The sequence below is a fragment of the Triticum urartu genome, chromosome 2A (genome assembly GCF_056163025.1).
Source record: "Triticum urartu cultivar PI428250 chromosome 2A, HENAU_Tu73, whole genome shotgun sequence".
In the NCBI taxonomy this organism is placed as follows: Eukaryota; Viridiplantae; Streptophyta; class Magnoliopsida; order Poales; family Poaceae; genus Triticum; species Triticum urartu.
This window is the reverse complement of record NC_141874.1, coordinates 716831141-716853903: the sequence shown is the minus strand read 5'-3', so window position 1 is coordinate 716853903 and position 22763 is coordinate 716831141. Positions and strand designations below refer to the sequence as shown.

The following is a 22763-nucleotide window of genomic DNA, read 5'->3' as shown; positions in this document are numbered from 1 at the left end:
GCGGGATCTGGATACCCATGTTGGCTCCCACATGCTCCTCGATAATCTCATCGGACGAACCACGATGTCGAGGATTCAAGCAACCCCGTATATAATTCCCTTTGTCAATCGGTATGTTACTTGCCCGAGATTCGATCATCGGTATCCCAATACCTCGTTCAATCTCGTTACCAGCAAGTCACTTTACTCGTACCGTAATGCATGATCCCGTGACCAAACACTTGGTTACTTTGAGCTCATTATGATGATGCATTACCGAGTGGGCCCAGTGATACCTCTCCGTCATACGGAGTGACAAATCCCAGTCTTGATCCGTGTCAACCCAACAGACACTTTCGGAGATACCCGTAGTATACCTTTATAGTCACCCAGTTACGTTGTGACGTTTGGCACACCCAAAGCACTCCTACGGTATCCGGGAGTTACACGATCTCATGGTCTAAGGAAAAGATACTTGACATTGGAAAACTCTAGCAAACGAACTATACGATCTTGTGCTATGTTTAGGATTGGGTCTTGTCCATCACATCATTCTCCTAATGATGTGATCTCGTTATCAATGACATCCAATGTCCATAGTCAGGAAAACCATGACTATCTGTTGATCAACGAGCTAGTCAACTAGAGGCTTACTAGGGACATGTTGGTGTCTATTATTCACACATGTATTACGATTTCCGGATAATACAATTATAGCATGAATAAAGACAATTATCATGAACAAGGAAATATAATAATAATGCTTTTATTATTGCCTCTAGGGCATATTTCCAACATATTCCCGACAAACGACGCACTCCCCCACCTCCACTCCTCTCCCCGCCGGTTCCCCTGCTTGTCTCCTCCCTTGTCGGAGCCCTCTGCTCGGCTCCCCAAGAAGCTATTGCTGGCGTCGCCGGAGATTCCCCGCGCAAGAAGATCCCTGCTCTGCTCCCCCTCCTTGCTCCCCTCCTCCTCCGCCGCATTGCTTCCCCGGCGAGGAGAAGCATCGATTTTTCCGACCTCCTCCGACAGAAGCCGCAGCTGCCCTACTCCACCACCGCCACAGCTTGCCGCCGCCGTAACTGCCTCCTCCGCGGCTCTCTCCTGCTCGCGCAGCTCCAGCTTGCCTTCCTCCCCTAGCTTCCCTAGTGACCGCCGTGCTCTGCTCCGGCTGCTTCAGATCCGGCGTCGGCAAGGCTGATATGGTGGCTGCGAGGCCAGACGGCAGGAGACGTAACCGACGAGCCCGACGACAGCAAGCTTGATGGCGAGCTCGACGTCGGCGGAGACGTCTTCTGTACTGCGAGCTCCACCATCCCTGCACATACTGTACTGCGAGCTCGACGATGGCGGTGGCGTCTTCTTGGCAGGTTAAGCCTCCCTCCTTCAATTCCCCTCCATGATTTATGTGTCAAAACTGATTTTTTTACTGAAATTTGCTGCTTCTGACATTTGCTTAAGACTGCGAGGATCACACTTGTTTCTTCAGTTAGCAAAACCTGGTAGACAAATCTCACTAGGCCATTTGTTTCATGATGTGGCAAGTAATTTAGTCATTGTTTCAGACTGCAATCAAGTCTTCTGTCATTGTTTCAAAATTCTTCAGACTGCTAGATTCAAGTTCTGCTATAACTGAAAAAAGGGACATAACCACACCTGAATAATTTTCGAGTTCAGAACCACACATTTTATCATCCTACTTCCAGGAATTTTTCTTGATGAACCTGAGATTTATTGGTAAGAGTATTCACTAGTCTACTAAGTCCAGGGTATCAGTAGCATTTTCTTATTCTTTTGGCAAGCCTTTTCTTGGTTGCGCGGTTAACTGATCTTGTTAACATGTTAACTGAATTTTGCAAGGAAAATTGAACTTTGCGTTGTTGGACTGACAGGAGTAGAAAATTTGGAGTACACAGTGTACTGAGTTCTCTTACTCCGTCAAATTACTCTTGGCTGTAGCTCCCATACAAAATTAAAGGATCAGAATTACTATTGCAAATAAATTTCTGATGTTTGAAAACATCACAATTTTTGAAAAATGCCCATGGGTACAATGTAGGTGTAGTAGGTTTTTGCCTATTTGCAAGTTTGGCATATCTTGCATGGGTTCAGGTACATCAGTATGTTGTTTCTATACCAGTAAGCTGGCATCAACCAAATACTTCTATTATTCAAATAAATCCAAATACTTCTATCCTTTCTTTTCCTATCCTTTCTCATTGAACACATGACACAATACATACACATGACACAAAGCCATACACATGACACAAGACATACACATGACACAAAGCCATACACATGACACAAGACATACACATGACACATGACACATCACATACTCCTATACAGCGGTTATTTCCTCTCCAGCATTTTGTAGACGGTCCTTGTGTAGATGCGGCAGCTTATAGTTGTTTCCTCCTTGATCTTTCATCACTTCCACCATGACTGCTTGCAACGTCATAAAGCTTTTCAACAGCTTATGGGGATCGTAGTTCTCAAACTCCTCCTCTACACCCTGTACCAGTTCCTGTATATTCATAGGCGCTCTGCAGTCGGTTAGGGATTGGAGGGAGCAGTGGAAACAAAGATTCAGAACATTGAGCTCAGGGCTGTTTGGTGGTTGTTGCAATAATCGAATATCCAGATCTGTCTGTGCCACGGCTTCTAGAAAACCAGCATCATTAGGGAGGACATGCGGTGTTGCATTATCTTGTTGAATAAAGATCGTTGTGTCATCGTCACCGTCCGGCCATTTGTCTTGAATGGCAGGGATTACTTTATTGATCAAGTAATCTCTGCACACAGGTCTAGTAACTTTGACCGGCTTCAACTCTATTGTCCCCCTATCTCTATTCTGGCTTGTTCGTTGTGCCTCGGTCTGTACCACGAACGGCCAAATGCCAAGTTTCCCATCAAATATCATCTCCCCATCTTCATTGTAGCGAGGTTTGGCTACAGCTGTTAGAAACATTACCTTCCCAATGCTATGAGTATTGTGCACAGTTCGGTTTGGTTCTTCTTCTCCAGGCAGTACGTAGTAGCTACTCTTCACTCGGGTCATGTCATACCATTTCTCGTCGATGTGGACCATATTTGTCATTGGCTTGAAACTGGGCCAAGGACTTGATATCCATCTTTCATCCATCATGGATAGGCAGAACTTTAGTCTCGCTATCTTGTTCTGTGGCTTGAGGGTGGGTTTGATGGTGCTTGTGATGCTTTTCAGCTCTTGCAATTGAAATCTGTCATGTAGGGTTGATCGGGGCACACCTAAACACCTTGCTAGAGACCGGATTGTTCTTCTTTTGTTCAAGGGGATTGTGGCTGTTCTCGACAGATCTAGTTCTTTTCTCTTCCTACCACTTTTGTTCTTCTTGCTTGAAACATCAACTTCTTGGCCTGCCGCAAGTTGTCGTTTGGCTAGATTCCATATTCTTGTAACTGTTCGCGGGTGAACATTCAGCATCGTCGCAATGAGCACCTTGTCATACACGTGAACCTGTCCATCTCTAAGCTCGATTACTCGCAGAGCAAAGTAAACACCATGTCTCTCCTTGTCTGTCAAGTCCTTGCCTCTTGGATTGCCATGTGCATCAGCTTCTTCCAATTCTGCATCTTCTTGTGCCTCTTGAGCTTCTTCCAATTCTGCATCTCCTTGTGCCTCTTGAGCTTCTTCCAATTCTGCATCTCCTTGTGCCTCTTGAGCTTCTTCCGGCATCAAGTTCAAATCAATAGCATCACCCTGTTGAGCTTGTTCTTCTTGTTGAGCTTCGTCCTCATCTTCCTGCATCAAGTTCAAATCAATAGCATCACCCTGCTGAGCTTGTTCTTCTTCTTGAGCTTCGTCCTCCTCTTCCGGCATCAAATTCAAATCCATAGTTGTGTGCTCCTATCCGATCTCATAACAAGAGTATACAAAAGATGAATGGTGAGCATATAATCATAACAAGAAAACCATGAAGAATCCTAGACAAAAAGCAAAGAAACCAAGAAAGAGAAAAGTAGATATTAAAAGTACTCCTTGTTCATAAGCAACTACAGGTCCTACTACATCTCTCTTTTTTGCAGGGACTAGGGCAGGAATTAAAAAGCAAACAAAAGCAGGGGCCATGAGTACATCTCAACTTTTACTGTATTTCTTGTTGACAACTAGTGCAGGTACACATTTTGAATATTGAAATTATCTTCTGTTAGTAGACCATGGCAGTAGTTATAGAACTATGAATATCTATTACTCCCTCTACAACATCAGAAAAGTTAATAACATCCTCTACAACATTTTCTGTAGAATAGAGTAGGCTTCAATTTGTCAAAACTGAATTTTACTCACTAAAAATATGATAGTGGAGTACTGTCCAAACTGTATTCACTGTCTAAATTTCATTGATGTCAAATTTTATTTATGTGTCAAGTTTGACATCAACTTGACTGAACATCAACTTGACAGATCAAAACCTGACAGAAATTGACAGGTTTTGGAACAAAATGACAGGATCTGAACATCAACTTGACTGAATAATATAGTGTCAATTCTGATTGTTAACAGCAGAATAATACAGTTAATAGCAGAGTAATGGAGTGAGAAATCTTACTATAAATTCAGTTACTGTAGTTACTGAAACTTCACTGTAATTATGCAAATGAAACTATTATTCTGTAAATTCAGTTAACAATCAGAATTATGTAATGGAGTGAGAAATCTTAGTGTAAATTAGGTTAACAAGAAATCTTAGTGTAAATTCAGTTAATAGTGTGTTCCTAAATAATCTGAGATTTATTGTCAAGTCTGAGATTTTGACAGAAATGTTGTGACATGTTCAGACTAGGACTAATCAAAGTTCAAAGAATTAGTAGAAGAAGCTTGTATTTTCAGCTTATAAATTTTAGGACTATGTGAATAAAATGCTTTCAACTAAGAAGATAATCTGTCTTCCCATCTCACTGCTCACTGCTAGCAAGAGTAGAAGAAGAAGAATTCCAAATAATGTTTCCAATTTGGCTAAATCTGGCCTGAATTTGTTGTAATTTAGTACATGATTTTTTCCTTCTTTTGTCAATGATTCTGACCTCTATAACCTTTCTCATCATCTCATGATTCTGCCCATGACTTATTTTTTACTGCCATGAATGATTCTGCCCCTCTGTAACATTTTTTTGGCAGTACTAAAGATTGGTCCATCAGAAATCAACATCAATGTTAACTGAATTTTTTCAAATTACAGAGCAAGCAAGCAAGCAATGTACATAGATCAGTTATGTTTTAAATTACAGAGCAAGCAAGCAAGGCACTGGAGATGAACAAATTACAGAACCCTGTACTTGTTCTCACCAGCAGCAGCACGAGTAGGGGACCTCAAGCGGCAGCACACGAGAAGGGGATCTCCGGGCGGCAGCACGAGCAGGGGAGGAGCAGCAAGTTGCCGAGAAGCAGCAGAAGGGGCTCCAGCTTGAGGTCCAGGATCGCAAAAGAGCTTGAGGATGAGCTTGAGGGAGCTCGTGGTCCAGGCGCTCGAGACCCAGGCGCGCGGGGGTCTTGGCCGGCGGCGGCGCAGGCCCTGCGAGAAAGGAGGGGATATCGTCGACGCAGGTCCTGGGCGGCGGAGGAGCACGTCTTGTGCGGTGACGGAGCAAGCAGGGCGGCGCAGGTCCTTGGCGGCGGAGGAGCAAGCAGGGCGGCGCGGGTCCTGGGCCGCGGAGGAGCACGTCATGTGCGACAACGGAGCAAGCAGGGCGGCGCGGGTCCTGGGTCGCGGAGGAGCACGTCCAGTGCGGCGGCGGAGCAAGCAATTGGGCGGCGCATGTCTTGGGCTGACGACTGGCCCTGGCGACGCGCCCCGGCGACGGGCGGAGGAAGAAGGAAGAAGACGCGACCTATATGGTGACCTGTTTGTAACAAATTTGAAGTTATAAGGGTGTTTTTGAAAAATTGACATTACACTACGCTGTGGACAATTTTTCCCGAACGGAGGGAGTATAATATAAGAGCATTTTTGACACTGACCTATAATATAAGAGCATTTTTGACACTCGACGAGTGTCAAAAATGCTCTTATATTATAGGACGGAGGGAGTATCAGACTAGTCATTAGCCATTGGATATTTGGATTAGAAGCAGGATGTATGTTGGATCTACTACTGTAGGCCCGCGTGAGATTAGTTGTAGCCGCTAATTGAATGCTTCCTAACTGCTCCGGTAACCCACGCTCAGGTTATTATCTCTCTCCATCTGTTTCTTTTTCCCTAAGACGTTGCTTCCTTGTTGCATTGCTTTCTTAAAGCACGCTAGGTTAGCAGGTTCAAGCACCAACGATGATGGAAGCATTACTTGTGAGAATCACTACATCTGATCTTTTAGGAAACATAACCACTAAATTCTAAGGTATAACCCCCATAGATGATGCTTCTACTGTAGGTGACGAATCTCCAAAATCTTCCTGATTGTTTCTATTCCGTAACACATATGGCAATGGAAGCATTTTCCTTTCTTTTTTTGAATTGCAATGGAAACATTTTTTCATGAGATGAAAACAATTTATGTAGCTATTGATGTAAACAATTATTCAGCCAAATTACCCCATGATTTTTTTTGCGAGGTAAAATTACCCCATGATTGATTCTATTCCATAGCCCAACATTTGTCACATTCCATTGAAGTTATTGGTGCAAACATTTTTTCAACCAATGGGCGCATACTTATGTTTTGTAATGGAAACATTTTTCAGTGTCAATGAAACACTTCTTCACGTCGGTGCTTCATACTCAATATTTTCCACAAAACATAATAGAGCTTCATTGCTTATCATCCGATGTGTCATTCAATTTGCTTCATACAGAAATTAGTAAAGATTCATTGCTTATCATTCAATGCTTTGGTTACACAAGCTTTGTCATATCTCAATATTTTCTGCGATGGTAGACCAACGCATATGCAGTATATATATGAAATGTAATATGTTAGCAAATCTGAAAAAAATGGATTAGATGAAATAAACAAATGCACTCGCTATCTGATGAAAAATAATTGTATGGAAGCAAGGCATTAGAACTAAGAATGCTTGTTTGTTGAATGCAGTACAACAAGCAAGAATGTAGGAAGCATGGAAATATGGAAACTCAACACTAGTAGACAAGGAAGTAAGATTTGTTTTCTTTTTTGGCAAGAAAGTAAGATTTGTAACATCCTAAGGCCGGCCCTAGCATCTCGGAAGCCCTAGTGCGAACATGGTACAATGGGCCCTACGGTCTCCATGTTGGCAGCTGCACGTTGCAGCCGCAAGTTCGTTCAAACTATCCCTTGACCCGGCAGGAGAACCCATCGACCTCGACGACCTTGGATGTGAACGAGGGCATTTTGCCAATGCGGTCTTCGCTGCAACAATGCAGTCAAAAAATAGATGTATAGATTCAACAACCGCACATATTGTGTCACCTGCATACATTCCTGAAGCCCAGAGCGGTTTGGGTTGCCTCTGATCTTTGTTTTTAATTTCGGTCGTGTCGCAGTGGCGCACGTGCTGCCGGGGAGCGAAAGGAAGGTTTGATCACGCAGAACATGGAGCGCTAGGTGGGATTCCAAATTCAATGACGTCAAGCAAGATGCATGGCACACTGCGATTTCTTCCTCGTAGATCAGTTTTGCTTATCAATGGTCAGAGCATTGTCCTGGACAGTCGTTCCTTACTCCTTAGTGCTCTTATTATGAGTTATGGTGATGAAGAGGCAAGACAAACACATTTAACCTAGAGAGAACTCCACTAAGTTTGTGTGGCTAACGTTACTGATGGATTAATTCTGCCATAATGCTTAATTTTGCAGGAGAAGAGAAAATATGGTTTCTTGAACCACTCCCTCCGTTCACAAATATAAGATGTTTGGATATTTTAATATGGACTGAAATGAGTGAACAAACACACTAAAACATGTCTATATACATCTAATTCAGTAAAAAGTCAGAACATCTTATATTTATGAACAAAGAGAGTACTTCTCAACCTGGGGATCTACTTGCCAACCAGGAGAGCTTCTTCAAAAGTGGCTAAACACAGTATCCTTTGTTTTTGGATGGCCATAGTGGGGGTAACATAGTATCATGTACTTGGGACTCGCAAACATGTTTATGTGGCAGTCAATTAAAGAAGAGAGAGATGGTTATAGTAACATAGGTAGATACCGTAACATAATAAATGTGGTGCTACTATGTGTCATGCATGACAATAAATGAGATCATCTATGATACTAATCTATGATACTATGCACTATAGAGGTAGTAACATAGACTAGTAACATATGCATGTGACTAGTCTAAGTTACTCCCCACTATGGCCAGCCTTAGTATTATCGATGCCACATATGGCCACGCACAACAGAGTAGGGGCACCTTTTTACAAATTCCTATGGGAACATTGTATCGCAATTCGCAGAGGTGATGGTCTAGGAAATGCAGTTAAGCACTATGATGGAAATATTAAAAATTCTTTTTAAAGATAAGGCTAAGGGCTAAAGTTTGTTGCACATGATGCCATCTACTTTGGAAGATTCACCACTAACATTCCTTAGTTTCTATTTTCCATTGTATTTGTGCGCTTCAATCTTTGTGAAGGGATTGGGCAGCCGCTACTGCATTTTACTCCTGCAAAATGACTGGGAAGCCGCACGCTATGTTTGCATCTTCCGAAAACGTGGTCCGGATTCTTTGCAATATACTCCCTCTTAGTATAAAGTTGGGTCATCTATTTTGGAACGGAGGGAGTATTAAGCACACATCGGTGACTAACTATTTGCATGTTTTTGTTACGAGTTGTCTATTTGCAGTAACTGTAAATCAGGATGTCGTTAAAAATAGGGCGGTTCTGAAAGAGTTTGGGAAGAGAGAAGAAACGACACCATGCAGTATTTGGTTTCCAATTGTGCGGCACTGCACAATAATAAGCAACTAACCAAATGATCAAGGATATTTGTTTCCACCTTGAGCTGGAGAGATGCACGTGTGTCTGGACTGGAGAGACGAGTCTGATCATAAGTTAGATTGCTTGTTTTTGAGAGAGATCATAAGTTAGATTTGATCACATGATCTGAGACCAGTCGGTAGATGTTTGTCCAGTTTGTAGATTAGCTGACGTGACAAAAGAACATGCATGGCTTGCTTACTAACGAAGCAACAGAAGGTACGAACAAAAGAGAGCAATCCATCTGATTGGGGCGAGGAATCCGATCGGCTTTCATTCACATTATTGAGTCGCAATGAAATGACGTACCTCCATGAAATCATTGTTCATAGAAAATTTTGTTCTCTTTCATGTTTGAAAGCCCAAACATGCGAGTGTTTCGACGAATTAATCGTATACATGCATGTGAGTGTTTCCACGAATCAAAAAGGCCTTGGTTTACAAACCCGTTCTCAACACAGAAGAAGGATAAGAATTGGCTAATATATATATACCCTCCCGTACATATATAGTACATGATGTCTATATCCACAGGCAAAACAATCAAAAAGCAGAAGATGCTACCATGCTTTTGCTGGGTGCAATGGAGTCTTTCCACTTTCTTAGATTAGAGACATCAACCCCACCTCCCAACCACTTGCTTCCGATATGATCTGTTTCACCTGCCCACCAAGTAGCACACAGATTTAAGGTAGCCGGGATTCCCGAAACAAAACAAAGCAGAAGCATAGAGGACGGAGCTACCCATAGCACTGATTAATATTAGATCTCATGGGGAACATACACCAGGCCGGCGTCAAGAAAGATGACCATGGCGGCGGTGACAACCAGCAGCTACAGGTGGTCTCCGTTCTCGAGCTCCAGGCCGGCGTTGTGGAAGACCAGCCGCAGCCACTCGGCGGATGGCATGCCGTCGAGGCAACCTCCATGGTACGTGCTTCCTTGCCTAGTGCGTATACCTGTGCTCCGGCCACGGCAAGCCAGCATTTTTTTTGCGTGTGAAGTTTATCGCTGTTGCACCTATTTCAATTCCTGGTCAAACTTCTTTTGGATGAAACAACTCTTTCATTATCTGCATTGAAGATGACAATACAAGAAATTTGTTGATTTGTAACGCTGAGATTATGTCGGTTTTGTGATGAAATTCAGGTGGTCAAAAGTTGAGCATCATTACTAGACTGTACTACGCTTCTGAAAATTTTTAGGTGGTTAGAGTGGATTTTTGAAGGAGTTTGGGTTTAGGATCTTTCATCGAATTTCACACAAGAATACCTTTGCCTGCTCCCATCTTAATTGTATGATTTTCCTACACTCAACATGAATCTTGAATTCACCAAAAACCTGCTAAAAGCTCGAGGTAGGCAACTTGAAAAGTTGTAGGTAGGGGCCGGTCACCACTCATATTCCACTTAAAGTCAATATGACTGAAACCTTTTTTTAGGGGAGTAGGACTAAAACCTGAAATAAAACATTAGTCCTCACGATGGCTGGCTTGTAATTTTTTCTCTCTGATCAACGTGGAAATTATTAGGGAGTATGTAATTAGTATAGTGTTTTTTTTAATAAATTTTGTGATTCACCTGTGCCTAATTTGTGTATGCTCTTGCAGTTGGAAAATTGCAAGACAAACAGTACTGCTACAGATGGAGGCACCAGCAGCAGGATAGATATCCTCGGGCCTGCAACAGAACAGAATATCCCAAAACCCAGTGATCCTCCTCATCCATGCCCGCCGCCACAGTCGCTGCCGGAGGGTGTGCAGTCCGTGCTCAAAACGTCACGGGTCAGATACGATAATCCATCATTCACAACCCTGATTAAGTTTAGTTTGTTACCGCCAGCATCTAGTAAAGTGATCTTAATTTGTTACATGCATGGATAAACACGCGCACAGGTTAATCGAAAGTGCATTGGAGACGGCGATGGCTTCACTGCTTATGAGGAGAGGTATATGCAAATTAACTCAACCTAGCTAGATTTAGTTTCCTGTCCCTGCTCCCTCACTTCAAATATATGACCTAGCTTTAATTTCCTCTCCCTGCCTCGCTGGAAAACTAGCTACTTCAATATGCACATGTGAAATATTTGTTGATAAGAGTAAACAATATTTTTTTAGTGAATTTGGTCTCACTAAAACTAATTAAATCACAATGCTTAATTGTGCTGCATATGTGAATATACTATGCATCTAGAGAATTTGTGAAAACATCTAAATCTCTCACTGAACTGAGCAAAAGTTGGATTTAAATTCAAATTCAAATTCAATTACGTTAACGGAAACACGAGCTTTCATGATATACTCCCTCCGTTTCTTTTTAGTTCGCATATAAGGTTTGGTCAAAGTCAAGCTTTGTAGAGTTTGACTAAGTTTATATTAAAAAGTATAAACATTCACAATATGAAATCAATATTATCAGATGCACCATGAAACATATTTTCATACTATATAGTTTTAGTATTGTAGATATTCATATTTTTTTATATAAATTTGGTCAAACTTTGTGTAGTTTGACTTTGACCAAATCTTATATGCGGAGTAAAAAGAAACGGAGGGAGTATTTTTCTCTCGTCTCATTCAGTATTTCTGTGAGCAGGATTGCAGGTGATACAAACATCCGAGATCCACCGAAATACAAAATTAGAATGAAGTATGTATATTGTTAATTCTTTACATGGATGGTATTGTTTTTAAAGTTCAATGTACCTAACTAGCTAGCCTTGTAAATGGCAACATCTAGCATATTGTATAGAGCTAGTCCTATTTCCATTGTCCACATGGTCATTTTGAGTACTCATGGAGCCCAAATGGACATTCCATGCAAAATTTGTAGCCATTCACCAGCACTGTCGGTTGGCTTTTTTTCTTCTGTCGCTCCCAACAAACACATCATAGGCAGGTAACACTTGCAAGTTGTCACTATTGACATGTTATCACTGACACACTGATTCATATTGGAAGCATCCCAATCTATGATAGTGTCTCATCCTTGAGGGGATTTGTTAAGTACTCCCTCTGTAAAGAAATATAAGATCATCTAAATGATCTAAAGTAGATGATCTAAATGATCTTATGTTTCTTTACAGAGGGAGTACATGTTTGTACTAGTGAGGATTGTGTCTATTGAATTGGCAGATGTGTTTGATAGATTGTCAAATTTCAAATGTAGACATGTAATTGGGAGTTTCAATTTTAGTACATAAAATATATTTTTTAATTATGTAAATGCATTCTTCTTTTCAAATGCCGAAACATATATTTAATAAACAATAAACTTCGTAGTACTATTTCTAGAATTAAATGGTAGTTTTAGTGTTATAGCTACAATTTATTTAAGGATATTTAATACAAATTTGAATTATAAAGAAATTATAACATAATATTTTGAAACATATAATATTGAATTCATCTTCAAAAGTGTTCAAATATCAAGACCAAAATAACTCATACTTGTACATTATATTTACTGATTAACTTGTGTTTGACCTTAGGACTGTATCTACACATAAAAAGTTGTTTTATATTATTTATAAAGCAACATCTCCATCGAGACTTGCCTGGCCGCTGCCAGACTCAGTCAACAAAGACTACATACTCTATTTTCACCCCAAGATGGTAGCAACAATGCCTTCACCAGCAATGCCTTCATGAAAGTAACACCGCACAAACATTGTCCTTGCCAGATTTGACCACCAGGGCAAACCTAGGGTCTTGTCTCTACCGATGACTGGCATTATTTGGCTCAAGTCACAACTCGTACTTTTTATCTATTTTGTCAAAGTTTATAGTAACTAGTACATATTGTCTTATGAGAATTAATTAATGATCATATGTCGTGCCATCGGCTTTTACAATAGGCTTCAAGAGAAGAGTGCATTTACTTTCTGTGAATCAATAGGGGGATTGATGCACCGGAGCTGGATATGGAATATGGCATGGAGTCAAAGGATGAATTGGTGAGGCTTATTGGGGGGAAGCGTGTTTCGATTCTTGTGTATGGGCCAGACAAATATGGACGATCTCTTGGTGACATCTACTGTGACGGTGTCTTTATCCAAGTGAGAAAGAAGATCTGATCTTTTATCGAAAAAAAGAAAATATGATCTAGCTTGTACATCTTTTCCCCCTGCAGTTCTGTGATGTTTGTGTCTAAATTCTTCAGGAACAAATGCTGAAAGGGGGCTTTGCCTGGCACTACAAAATGTGCGACAAACGTCCTGAATTTGCAAAAGTAAGATATCTGATCTCAATCCATTTTTGATACCCCCCCCACCCCCCTCAAATCATTCTAGCATCTTCAACATAATTCTTACAAGCACTTTTGATACCCCATAACTTAGCATATGATGCCGGTTTGTTATTAACCAATGGTCAAAACTCCAAAGCGAATGCCTATAATGTGTGATTTTCTCATCCTTAATTATACATGGCATGTGTTTCTCACTCACATTTTAATCAATTGTTTTGTTCAGTGGCAGAGAGAGGCGAAAAAGGCACGACGAGGGCTTTGGTCGTTAGATAAACCACAGAAACCATGGATTTGGAGGAGAGATAATCCACGCATCGACAACAAGAAGGGGAATGCAGATGACATTCAGGTTAGTGAAAATTCCCTTTCTTTAATGATCCAAGAGCATGGTTTTGGCGTGAGGTTACCAAGAGCTTCACCCAGATGCGCGCTCTTTGGCTTTTTGGATAGATGCACATCCAACAGTTTAGGATTGTTCGTAGTTTCATAGTGATAAGAATGTTAACAAATATAGGCACAAATGCCTAAAATAACCAGGAAGAATAGAGACTATGTCTAAAACGCCACCCATGTGGCGAACATAAAGTCCCTGGTAGCAACTTCTAGTTTGTGAATAAGTGGCGGGTTTTTCAGTTAGTAACAAGCAGGGTATTGGATAGTGGCGGGTTTTTCAGCATGCTCTGTTGTTACAAGCAGGTAGTTAGATCAGCATGTTTTTCAACATTTAGGTGCTAGCCAATGACATGCTACTTCTTCCCTGCTGTGCAACTGCTCTTCTACTTTGGTTGTAGCTAGATTAGCAGTCTTCAAAGAGCCTGTTTTCGTTTCTCCTTGGGTCGCTTGTAATCTGACTTTATGTTTCTATCTACTCCCTCTGTTCCATAATATAAGAACGTTTTTCAAACTATGTTAGCTTGGAAAACGTTCTTATATTATGAGACGGAGGGAGTATTCACATAGAGTCCTCGTGCATGGTTCAAAAATAAATAAATTGTACGTTATTTCTATGTGTTCATAATGCACTTGTAGATAGTCCAACAGATTGTTTTACGGCTAATTAAATTTCTTGCAGGTAGAACCGCAGAACCAGGTCAATGAGAGCAGTATAGCTCTACCATTGCTGATAATGAAAGATATGGAGGATCTGGGTAGGAAATGGAAAGGGAGTTTGGAAAATTTTGTGTCTGAGAACATGAAACTACACGATCAGGTACAGGAGTTAAAGAGAGATAAGAAGGAGGCTGAGGAACGTGCTAGGAAGGCAGAAAAAGAAATGGAAAGTGCTGTGGCTGACAACATGAAGCTGAATGCTCAGCTTCAGGAATCTGAAATTAATAAAAAGGAGGCCGAGGACCGAGTTTTACAGTTGGATTTCTTCTCAGGAAGTGTTGCAGCTGTGAACATGGATTTGCACAATAAGATTGAGGTTTTAGAGAATGAGAATAAAAAGGCCGAGGACCGAGCAAAGGAGGCAGAAAGTGAAATGGAGAGTGTTGTGGCTGAGAACAGGAAACTGAACGATCAGCTCCAGGTAGTAGAGGGCCAAGCAGTGAAGCTGAAATATTTTTGTGAAAAGGTTGCAGGTGTAAACATAGTTTTACACCGTAAGCTGGAGGGTTCAGAGGAGAAGAATAAAATGTCCGAGGAGCAAGCCAAGGAGACAGAGAAGGAGATGAAAACTGTTCTGGATGACAATGTGAAACTAAGCGGTCAGATTCAAAAATTAAATAAGTTAAATAAAGAGATTACCGCCTTTGCTAATAATAGTAAAAGGAAATTGCAAAGTGTTCTAGCCGTAAACATGGATTTGGATAAGAAGGGGGAGGAGGGAGCTACTTTGCCAGATAAGGGATTGGAAACCGTTGGAGTTGAAAACGTGAAGGGGAAATTACAAGGCATAAGTCACAAGAAGAGTGAACAAATTGCGGAGACCCCATCGGCAACTCCAACCAAAGACTCTGGCATGAAAAAACCCACTGTGTGGCGGATAAAAACGACCGCAACGACATCTTCGGCGCCTCCACCAAAGGGTCATTATGAATAGACACAACTATGTGTTGAATTTAAGCTATATATACAAGTTCAACGGCGGCATGTGTTGCTACAAATTAAAAAAAACTATAGATTATATAATCTATAATCACGTGGCATTTTGTGTTTCACCCAAACATATTTCCTTTTGTTTTCTATAAATAATATAATGACATTTAATTCTATCGTATTGATCCACCCCTGTTGGAGAGGGTCTCCATGCTATTTGGCCTTGATCCGTAAGTAGGTATGTTTACTCCTGTCATTATATTATGCGGCTTCGTTCTTCAGGGTCGATAATGTGACGGTGTCGAGCTCTCTTGCCGTGTCAATTTGGTTCGTGTTCCTTTTCTGAAGTGCGGGTCCCCTTCGTGGTCGTGCAATAGCGACGACAGACCTCTGATGGAGCTAACTATGGTCTGCTTGTTGTGTCCCTCCTATGGTGCTCCCGGTTGCCACACGACCATTCGGATTCTCGGGGGAACCACTTCTCCTTCCGACGGTGCGGTATCCTTTTGATCTGAATGGATGTCGATGTGCCCATGTTGTTCATCATTCAGGAATGGACTTGGGCCGTCACCTTTCACATTGGAGCCCCCAACAAGTTTTGTGCTGCTTGTCTAGTGCTAGCTGCTTTAGCGGACGAAGACCCCGACGAATCAAGTTCATTTCCTTGGTTCATCTTGGTAGTTGCTTGTGTTGTATTCGGTCTGTGCACAAACTTATTTGCAGCATGCATCTGTCGTCTGAGGTTGTTTGACCATGGTTTCTTTTTTATTTCTTTCTGATGCTTGTAAGTGGTTGATCATTGTAATTCTGTCTGGGGTTTTGGTAATTGTAAGTCGGGCTAGGTTTGAGCCTTTTCTTAGGCTCGGACGATGTCTTTTTCTAAAAATAAGGACTCTGACAATACACATCTTAACGTGAAAAACAACCAACTAGTATTATGTAGTGCTGAGAGCATGACTGATGCCAAAAACATTTGGCATTTTCTAAGCTTATCAAAAATTGACAAGCAAAATCAAGCAGCGTTGCACGCTCGCTGTCCAAAGAAAAACAACATCGAACACTTAATTACAAATTTTCAATCGATCAATGCGGCGCGTTCACCAAACCATGTCGCTGGGCAGGACACACCCACTGAACCGTGTGTCCTGCCCAGCGGCTTTGTTTTTTTTTCCTGTAAAAAAAAAACCACGCCGCTGGGCAGGACACACCCACTGAACCGTGGGCCCCGCGTGTCAGCTTCACCTCGCCAAAACCACCAATCCCCAAACCCCACGGTGTCGTAACACCCAAACCACCTCCCACTCCTCTCTCCCCTACCCCTCGCCCCATCGCCCCGCCGCCGCCGCCGCCGCCACCGGCGACGGCGACCCCGATGGGCGCCTCCGCCTCCGTCCTATCTCTTCCCGTGGCCGTCTCCTTCCCTGGCGCGGCCACCGCTATCGCGGGCGCCGCCGGCTGCTTCGCGCTCGGCTACTTCCTCGCCCTCGCCCGCCTCCCCATCCACGCCGCCGCCGCCCCCGACTCCGGCGACGACGATTCCGAGGACGACTCGGACGAAGATGATGACGAAAATTCCGGCCGCGCCCGGCCGGCGAAGCGAGCCGCCGGGCGGAAGCGGACCGGGCTCAGGCTGCTGTTCTGGTCCCGGAACGTGGTGACCAAGTCCGACTCCGCCAGGGAAGCCGAGAGGGCGCAGGTCCAGACCGCCGCCGCCCCCCTGGAGATCGAGAACGTCGCCAAGATAATAGAGGATTTCAAGATGGTATTGGAGTTTCTTTCTAGCCAACACTTCTTCCCTTTACTCGGATTTTGGTAATTTTCATTTGGGGGAGGGAATGGGAAATAACTTGGCTGATGTTCTTGCTGGTGCAGGTGCTTGTGGTGAGAAACGACCTAAAGATGGGAAAGGGGAAAATCGCTGCGCAATGCAGGTAACACATTTCAGTATCAGGATTGGCTAAGAATAGAAACTTACTAGATTGGGAACCGATATCGATGGTTAACACAGAGTGATGAAATGGTCAGTGTATCATGTTGTTAAGAGTTGATGTCTTGTTAAGTTTGCCCATGTTTACTGTTTACAACAGGCGATATTGGGCTGGCATACCTGTTTGACACTTTAGATTGTTGTTACAGCTGATCATGACATATTTTTATGAGCTTCAAATTGAACAATGATTATGAAATAGACAAAATTTCCCTTTCTGTTAATATAGATGTTTTTTCTGGAATGAATGCAGTTGCACACAAATTGTTCATGCCAAAGCCATGTGGCAATCTGTTATTTTTCTTGCTACTTGTTTTCTATGAACATGTCTGCTAAGTGCCAATGGTGCATGTCATGTCCTTTCTTAGAACTATCCTGCAGCTATAGTACACAGTTCATGACTGCAATTGGCATTCTTTACATCTTACTTTTACATTACAAAAAGTATTGGGGTGTAGGGGTTCAAGGAATGGAAGACTATTTTGGTTTGGGCTGATGCTCAAACCAGGTAGCCGCCTCACCTAATTCTTCGCAATTGCTATTTGTTTTGAAAACTAGATGGTAGTATTTTCCATAACACTTAAGCCAGCTGGCTTCTTTATCCAAGACAAGAGGTATGTTTGCTTTTAGCCTAGCTTTACCCTAGCATATAGTTGGCTGGCCAAAATTTTGGTGGAGTTGCTTGCCCACGAATTGGCCGACATTGGCAAGAAAAGTGAACTAGATTGGTAAAAGAAGTATTGGCATGCCAAAAAGTTGGTTGCCATCCAAATATAGACCAAAATTTTGGTCATGATTTTTTTAGTAGGGTTGATTTTGGCCACCATCCAAACACACCCAAGGTTTCTGATCACCAGTATTCAGTCCTCCCAAAAACCGAGGCAAAAATTTATCATGGCTGCATGAATGCTTATTGCGGTAGAACTTTTGCAATGTCCCGATGTTGATCTTTGTACTCATACCAACCACCCTATATATTTTCCATCAGATTTCCTTGATCAGACAGCAAGGAAACACTGCATATCTACTAGCCGCGCCAAAGCTGAGGTACCAGGATTCCCCTCCCCGCCACTGGCCGCCGGAGAGGCATGTAGATGGGAGGCGAATCCACGGGCTCATCGGCAGAGATCAAGGGGAGGAAGGCTTTGCCCTAGTCACCTTACAAGAGGGGAAAGAAAAGCACGTATATGACCGTTACGTTATCTTGACGGCATCAACACTTATCAGGGAGAGCTTGGACATCATTGCTCGGGCAAATGTGTCGTGCATGCTCTCTTGAGTAGGTGACGAGGGCCTAACTCCCTTGCCTGATCAGACAAGCAAAACTATACCCGATTGGCAGGCCAGTCACCGGTTATTTCCTCTCCAGCATTTTGTAGACGGTCCTTGTGTAGATGCGGCAGCTTATAGTTGTTTCCTCCTTGATCTTTCATCACTTCCACCATGACTGCTTGCAACGTCATAAAGCTTTTCAACAGCTTATGGGGATCGTAGTTCTCAAACTCCTCCTCTACACCCTGTACCAGTTCCTGTATATTCATAGGCGCTCTGCAGTCGGTTAGGGATTGGAGGGAGCAGTGGAAACAAAGATCCAGAACATTGAGCTCAGGGCTGTTTGGTGGTTGTTGCAATAATCGAATATCCAGATCTGTCTGTGCCACGGCTTCTAGAAAACCAGCATCATTAGGGAGGACATGCGGTGTTGCATTATCTTGTTGAATAAAGATCGTTGTGTCATCGTCACCGTCCGGCCATTTGTCTTGAATGGCAGGGATTACTTTATTGATCAAGTAATCTCTGCACACAGGTCTAGTAACTTTGACCGGCTTCAACTCTATTGTCCCCCTATCTCTATTCTGGCTTGTTCGTTGTGCCTCGGTCTGTACCACGAACGGCCAAATGCCAAGTTTCCCATCAAATATCATCTCCCCATCTTCATTGTAGCGAGGTTTGGCTACAGCTGTTAGAAACATTACCTTCCCAATGCTATGAGTATTGTGCACAGTTCGGTTTGGTTCTTCTTCTCCAGGCAGTACGTAGTAGCTACTCTTCACTCGGGTCATGTCATACCATTTCTCATCGATGTGGACCATATTTGTCATTGGCTTGAAACTGGGCCAAGGACTTGATATCCATCTTTCATCCATCATGGATAGGCAGAATTTTAGTCTCGCTATCTTGTTCTGTGGCTTGAGGGTGGGTTTGATGGTGCTTGTGATGCTTTTCAGCTCTTGCAATTGAAATCTGTCATGTAGGGTTGATCGGGGCACACCTAAACACCTTGCTAGAGACCGGATTGTTCTTCTTTTGTTCAAGGGGATTGTGGCTGTTCTCGACAGATCTAGTTCTTTTCTCTTCCTACCACTTTTGTTCTTCTTGCTTGAAACATCAACTTCTTGGCCTGCCGCAAGTTGTCGTTTGGCTAGATTCCATATTCTTGTAACTGTTCGCGGGTGAACATTCAGCATCGTCGCAATGAGCACCTTGTCATACACGTGAACCTGTCCATCTCTAAGCTCGATTACTCGCAGAGCAAAGTAAACACCATGTCTCTCCTTGTCTGTCAAGTCCTTGCCTCTTGGATTGCCATGTGCATCAGCTTCTTCCAATTCTGCATCTTCTTGTGCCTCTTGAGCTTCTTCCAATTCTGCATCTCCTTGTGCCTCTTGAGCTTCTTCCAATTCTGCATCTCCTTGTGCCTCTTGAGCTTCTTCCGGCATCAAGTTCAAATCAATAGCATCACCCTGTTGAGCTTGTTCTTCTTGTTGAGCTTCGTCCTCATCTTCCTGCATCAAGTTCAAATCAATAGCATCACCCTGCTGAGCTTGTTCTTCTTCTTGAGCTTCGTCCTCCTCTTCCGGCATCAAATTCAAATCCATAGTTGTGTGCTCCTATCCGATCTCATAACAAGAGTATACAAAAGATGAATGGTGAGCATATAATCATAACAAGAAAACCATGAAGAATCCTAGACAAAAAGCAAAGAAACCAAGAAAGAGAAAAGTAGATATTAAAAGTACTCCTTGTTCATAAGCAACTACAGGTCCTACTACATCTCTCTTTTTTGCAGGGACCAGGGCAGGAATTAAAAAGCAAACAAAAGCAGGGGCCATGAGTACATCTCAACTTTTACTGTATTTCTTGTTGACAACTAGTGCAGGTACACATTTTGAATATTGAAATTATCTTCTGTTAGTAGACCATGGCAGTAGTTATAGAACTATGAATATCTATTACTCCCTCTACAACATCAGAAAAGTTAATAACATCCTCTACAACATTTTCTGTAGAATAGAGTAGGCTTCAATTTGTCAAAACTGAATTTTACTCACTGAAAATATGATAGTGGAGTACTGTCCAAACTGTATTCACTGTCTAAATTTCATTGATGTCAAATTTTATTTATGTGTCAAGTTTGACATCAACTTGACTGAACATCAACTTGACAGATCAAAACCTGACAGAAATTGACAGGTTTTGGAACAAAATGACAGGATCTGAACATCAACTTGACTGAATAATATAGTGTCAATTCTGATTGTTAACAGCAGAATAATACAGTTAATAGCAGAGTAATGGAGTGAGAAATCTTACTATAAATTCAGTTACTGTAGTTACTGAAACTTCACTGTAATTATGCAAATGAAACTATTATTCTGTAAATTCAGTTAACAATCAGAATTATGTAATGGAGTGAGAAATCTTAGTGTAAATTAGGTTAACAAGAAATCTTAGTGTAAATTCAGTTAATAGTGTGTTCCTAAATAATCTGAGATTTATTGTCAAGTCTGAGATTTTGACAGAAATGTTGTGACATGTTCAGACTAGGACTAATCAAAGTTCAAAGAATTAGTAGAAGAAGCTTGTATTTTCAGCTTATAAATTTTAGGACTATGTGAATAAAATGCTTTCAACTAAGAAGATAATCTGTCTTCCCATCTCACTGCTCACTGCTAGCAAGAGTAGAAGAAGAAGAATTCCAAATAATGTTTCCAATTTGGCTAAATCTGGCCTGAATTTGTTGTAATTTAGTACATGATTTTTTCCTTCTTTTGTCAATGATTCTGACCTCTATAACCTTTCTCATCATCTCATGATTCTGCCCATGACTTATTTTTTACTGCCATGAATGATTCTGCCCCTCTGTAACATTTTTTTGGCAGTACTAAAGATTGGTCCATCAGAAATCAACATCAATGTTAACTGAATTTTTTCAAATTACAGAGCAAGCAAGCAAGCAATGTACATAGATCAGTTATGTTTTAAATAACAGAGCAAGCAAGCAAGGCACTGGAGATGAACAAATTACAGAACCCTGTACTTGTTCTCACCAGCAGCAGCACGAGTAGGGGACCTCAAGCGGCAGCACACGAGAAGGGGATCTCCGGGCGGCAGCACGAGCAGGGGAGGAGCAGCAAGTTGCCGAGAAGCAGCAGAAGGGGCTCCAGCTTGAGGTCCAGGATCGCAAAAGAGCTTGAGGATGAGCTTGAGGGAGCTCGTGGTCCAGGCGCGGCGGGAGCTCGTGGTCCAGGCGCTCGAGACCCAGGCGCGCGCGGGTCCTGGCCGGCGGCGGCGCAGGCCCTGCGAGGAAGGAGGGGATATCGTCGACGCAGGTCCTGGGCGGCGGAGGAGCACGTCTTGTGCGGTGACGGAGCAAGTAGGGCGGCGCAGGTCCTTGGCGGCAGAGGAGCAAGCAGGGCGGCGCGGGTCCTGGGCCGCGGAGGAGCACGTCCTGTGCGGCAACGGAGCAAGCAGGGCGGCGCGGGTCCTGGGTCGCGGAGGAGCACGTCCAGTGCGGCGGCGGAGCAAGCAATTGGGCGGCGCAGGTCTTGGGCTGACGACTGGCCCTGGCGACGCGCGCCGGCGACGGGCGGAGGAAGAAGGAAGAAGACGCGACCTATATGGTGACCTGTTTGTAACAAATTTGAAGTTATAAGGGTGTTTTTGAAAAATTGACATTACATTACGCTGTGGACAACTTTTCCCGGACGGAGGGTGTATATGCATATAAGGTAAAAAGAATTAAAATAGAAAAGTAGAAACTATAGCAGACTAACGGACACGTACGCCAAATTATCTGTACTGAATCGGAAACTTAGAACCACAGTCCATCACGTTTCATCCTAAAAAAAACCTATCACGTTTCTATGTGCACCTAACGGCAGGGAGACATAAATTAAAAAACAACGGAACGTGCATTACTTCAATCGGACATGGCAAGTCAAACGACCAAGCTGTAGCCAAATACGTATACGTATCAGAACTGAACACCGGTTATTAAAGAAACAGAACACTGGCCAATATATCAAAACTGAACACCGGCCAGGCCATCTAAAAAACCTAAGCCCAATCTAAAAAAAGGCCCAACCACACAAGGAGTCGAGCGTGTGTGTGGGCTGTGGCCGGAGGCTGTGTGGAGCTGCTGAATGATGCTGCACGACAACGATTCTGCAGAGCCACAATGTTAATTGGAGCCAAGTCATTCATAAATTTGGACCTCGGGCTACAATGAGACAAAAATAAGAAAAATATATTCAAAACTGACATTAAAATAATTTA

The 22763-nt window shown here is 42.7% G+C and overlaps 6 protein-coding genes across 10 annotated transcripts; 4 read left to right on the top strand and 2 right to left on the bottom strand.

The window, feature by feature from the left end:
* Nucleotides 1-2326: 2326 nt before the first annotated feature.
* LOC147987083 (uncharacterized) lies at nt 2327-3862 on the bottom strand. The gene has a single exon (XM_087542270.1). The coding sequence runs from the start codon at nt 3860-3862 to the stop codon at nt 2327-2329; it is 1536 nt and encodes a 511-aa protein (XP_087398396.1).
* A 1390-nt stretch (nt 3863-5252) lies between these two features.
* On the top strand, nt 5253-5927 carry LOC147987082 (uncharacterized; the record flags this gene model as incomplete). Its single annotated transcript, XM_048691986.2, has 1 exon — nt 5253-5927. A coding segment is annotated over one exon (615 nt), but the record flags the coding sequence as incomplete, so codon positions are not given.
* A 3611-nt stretch (nt 5928-9538) lies between these two features.
* On the top strand, nt 9539-15391 carry LOC125540010 (uncharacterized). 3 transcript variants are annotated; one of them, XM_048703573.2, is made up of 8 exons: nt 9542-9860; nt 10540-10713; nt 10825-10877; nt 11525-11578; nt 12827-12986; nt 13091-13159; nt 13401-13526; nt 14250-15391. In XM_048703573.2, the coding sequence occupies exons 1-8, from the start codon at nt 9702-9704 to the stop codon at nt 15219-15221; spliced, it is 1767 nt and encodes a 588-aa protein (XP_048559530.1). In that variant the 5' UTR covers nt 9542-9701; the 3' UTR covers nt 15222-15391. The 3 variants fall into 3 exon arrangements, with proteins under 3 accessions (XP_048559532.1, XP_048559531.1, XP_048559530.1); XM_048703575.2 differs by lacking the exon at nt 13401-13526 and having other exon boundaries at nt 9539-9860; XM_048703574.2 differs by lacking the exon at nt 11525-11578 and having other exon boundaries at nt 9540-9860.
* Nucleotides 15392-16465: 1074 nt separating this feature from the next.
* On the top strand, nt 16466-21611 carry LOC125527479 (uncharacterized). 3 transcript variants are annotated; one of them, XR_015617549.1, is made up of 4 exons: nt 16466-16979; nt 17090-17148; nt 20275-20364; nt 21368-21384. XR_015617549.1 is itself a non-coding variant. In XM_087545094.1 (3 exons), exons 1-3 carry the CDS (start codon nt 16590-16592, stop codon nt 20291-20293), a joined length of 468 nt encoding a protein of 155 aa, XP_087401220.1. In that variant the 5' UTR covers nt 16466-16589; the 3' UTR covers nt 20294-21357. The 3 variants fall into 3 exon arrangements, 1 of the variants encoding a protein (XP_087401220.1); XR_015617550.1 differs by lacking the exon at nt 21368-21384 and adding an exon at nt 21429-21611 and having other exon boundaries at nt 16473-16979; XM_087545094.1 differs by lacking the exon at nt 21368-21384 and having other exon boundaries at nt 20275-21357.
* On the bottom strand, nt 18530-20083 carry LOC147987081 (uncharacterized). The gene has a single exon (XM_087545678.1). The coding sequence runs from the start codon at nt 20081-20083 to the stop codon at nt 18530-18532; it is 1554 nt and encodes a 517-aa protein (XP_087401804.1).
* LOC125540012 (uncharacterized) lies at nt 21471-22193 on the top strand (the record flags this gene model as incomplete). Its single annotated transcript, XM_087545096.1, has 1 exon — nt 21471-22193. A coding segment is annotated over one exon (642 nt), but the record flags the coding sequence as incomplete, so codon positions are not given.
* Nucleotides 22194-22763: the final 570 nt, after the last annotated feature.

Excerpts from the sequence above, each read along its gene's own strand:
- LOC147987083 (XM_087542270.1), bottom strand. The coding sequence starts at position 3,862 with ATGGATTTGAATTTGATGCCGGAAGAGGAGGACGAAGCTCAAGAAGAA.
- LOC125540010 (XM_048703573.2), top strand. The coding sequence starts at position 9,702 with ATGGGGAACATACACCAGGCCGGCGTCAAGAAAGATGACCATGGCGGC. Across the intron at positions 11,579-12,826 it reads AAATACAAAATTAGAATGAA|GGGGATTGATGCACCGGAGC; the intron begins GTATGTATATTG and ends GTGAATCAATAG. Across the intron at positions 12,987-13,090 it reads GTGACGGTGTCTTTATCCAA|GAACAAATGCTGAAAGGGGG; the intron begins GTGAGAAAGAAG and ends TAAATTCTTCAG.
- LOC125527479 (XM_087545094.1), top strand. The coding sequence starts at position 16,590 with ATGGGCGCCTCCGCCTCCGTCCTATCTCTTCCCGTGGCCGTCTCCTTC. Across the intron at positions 16,980-17,089 it reads TAATAGAGGATTTCAAGATG|GTGCTTGTGGTGAGAAACGA; the intron begins GTATTGGAGTTT and ends TTGCTGGTGCAG.
- LOC147987081 (XM_087545678.1), bottom strand. The coding sequence starts at position 20,083 with ATGGATTTGAATTTGATGCCGGAAGAGGAGGACGAAGCTCAAGAAGAA.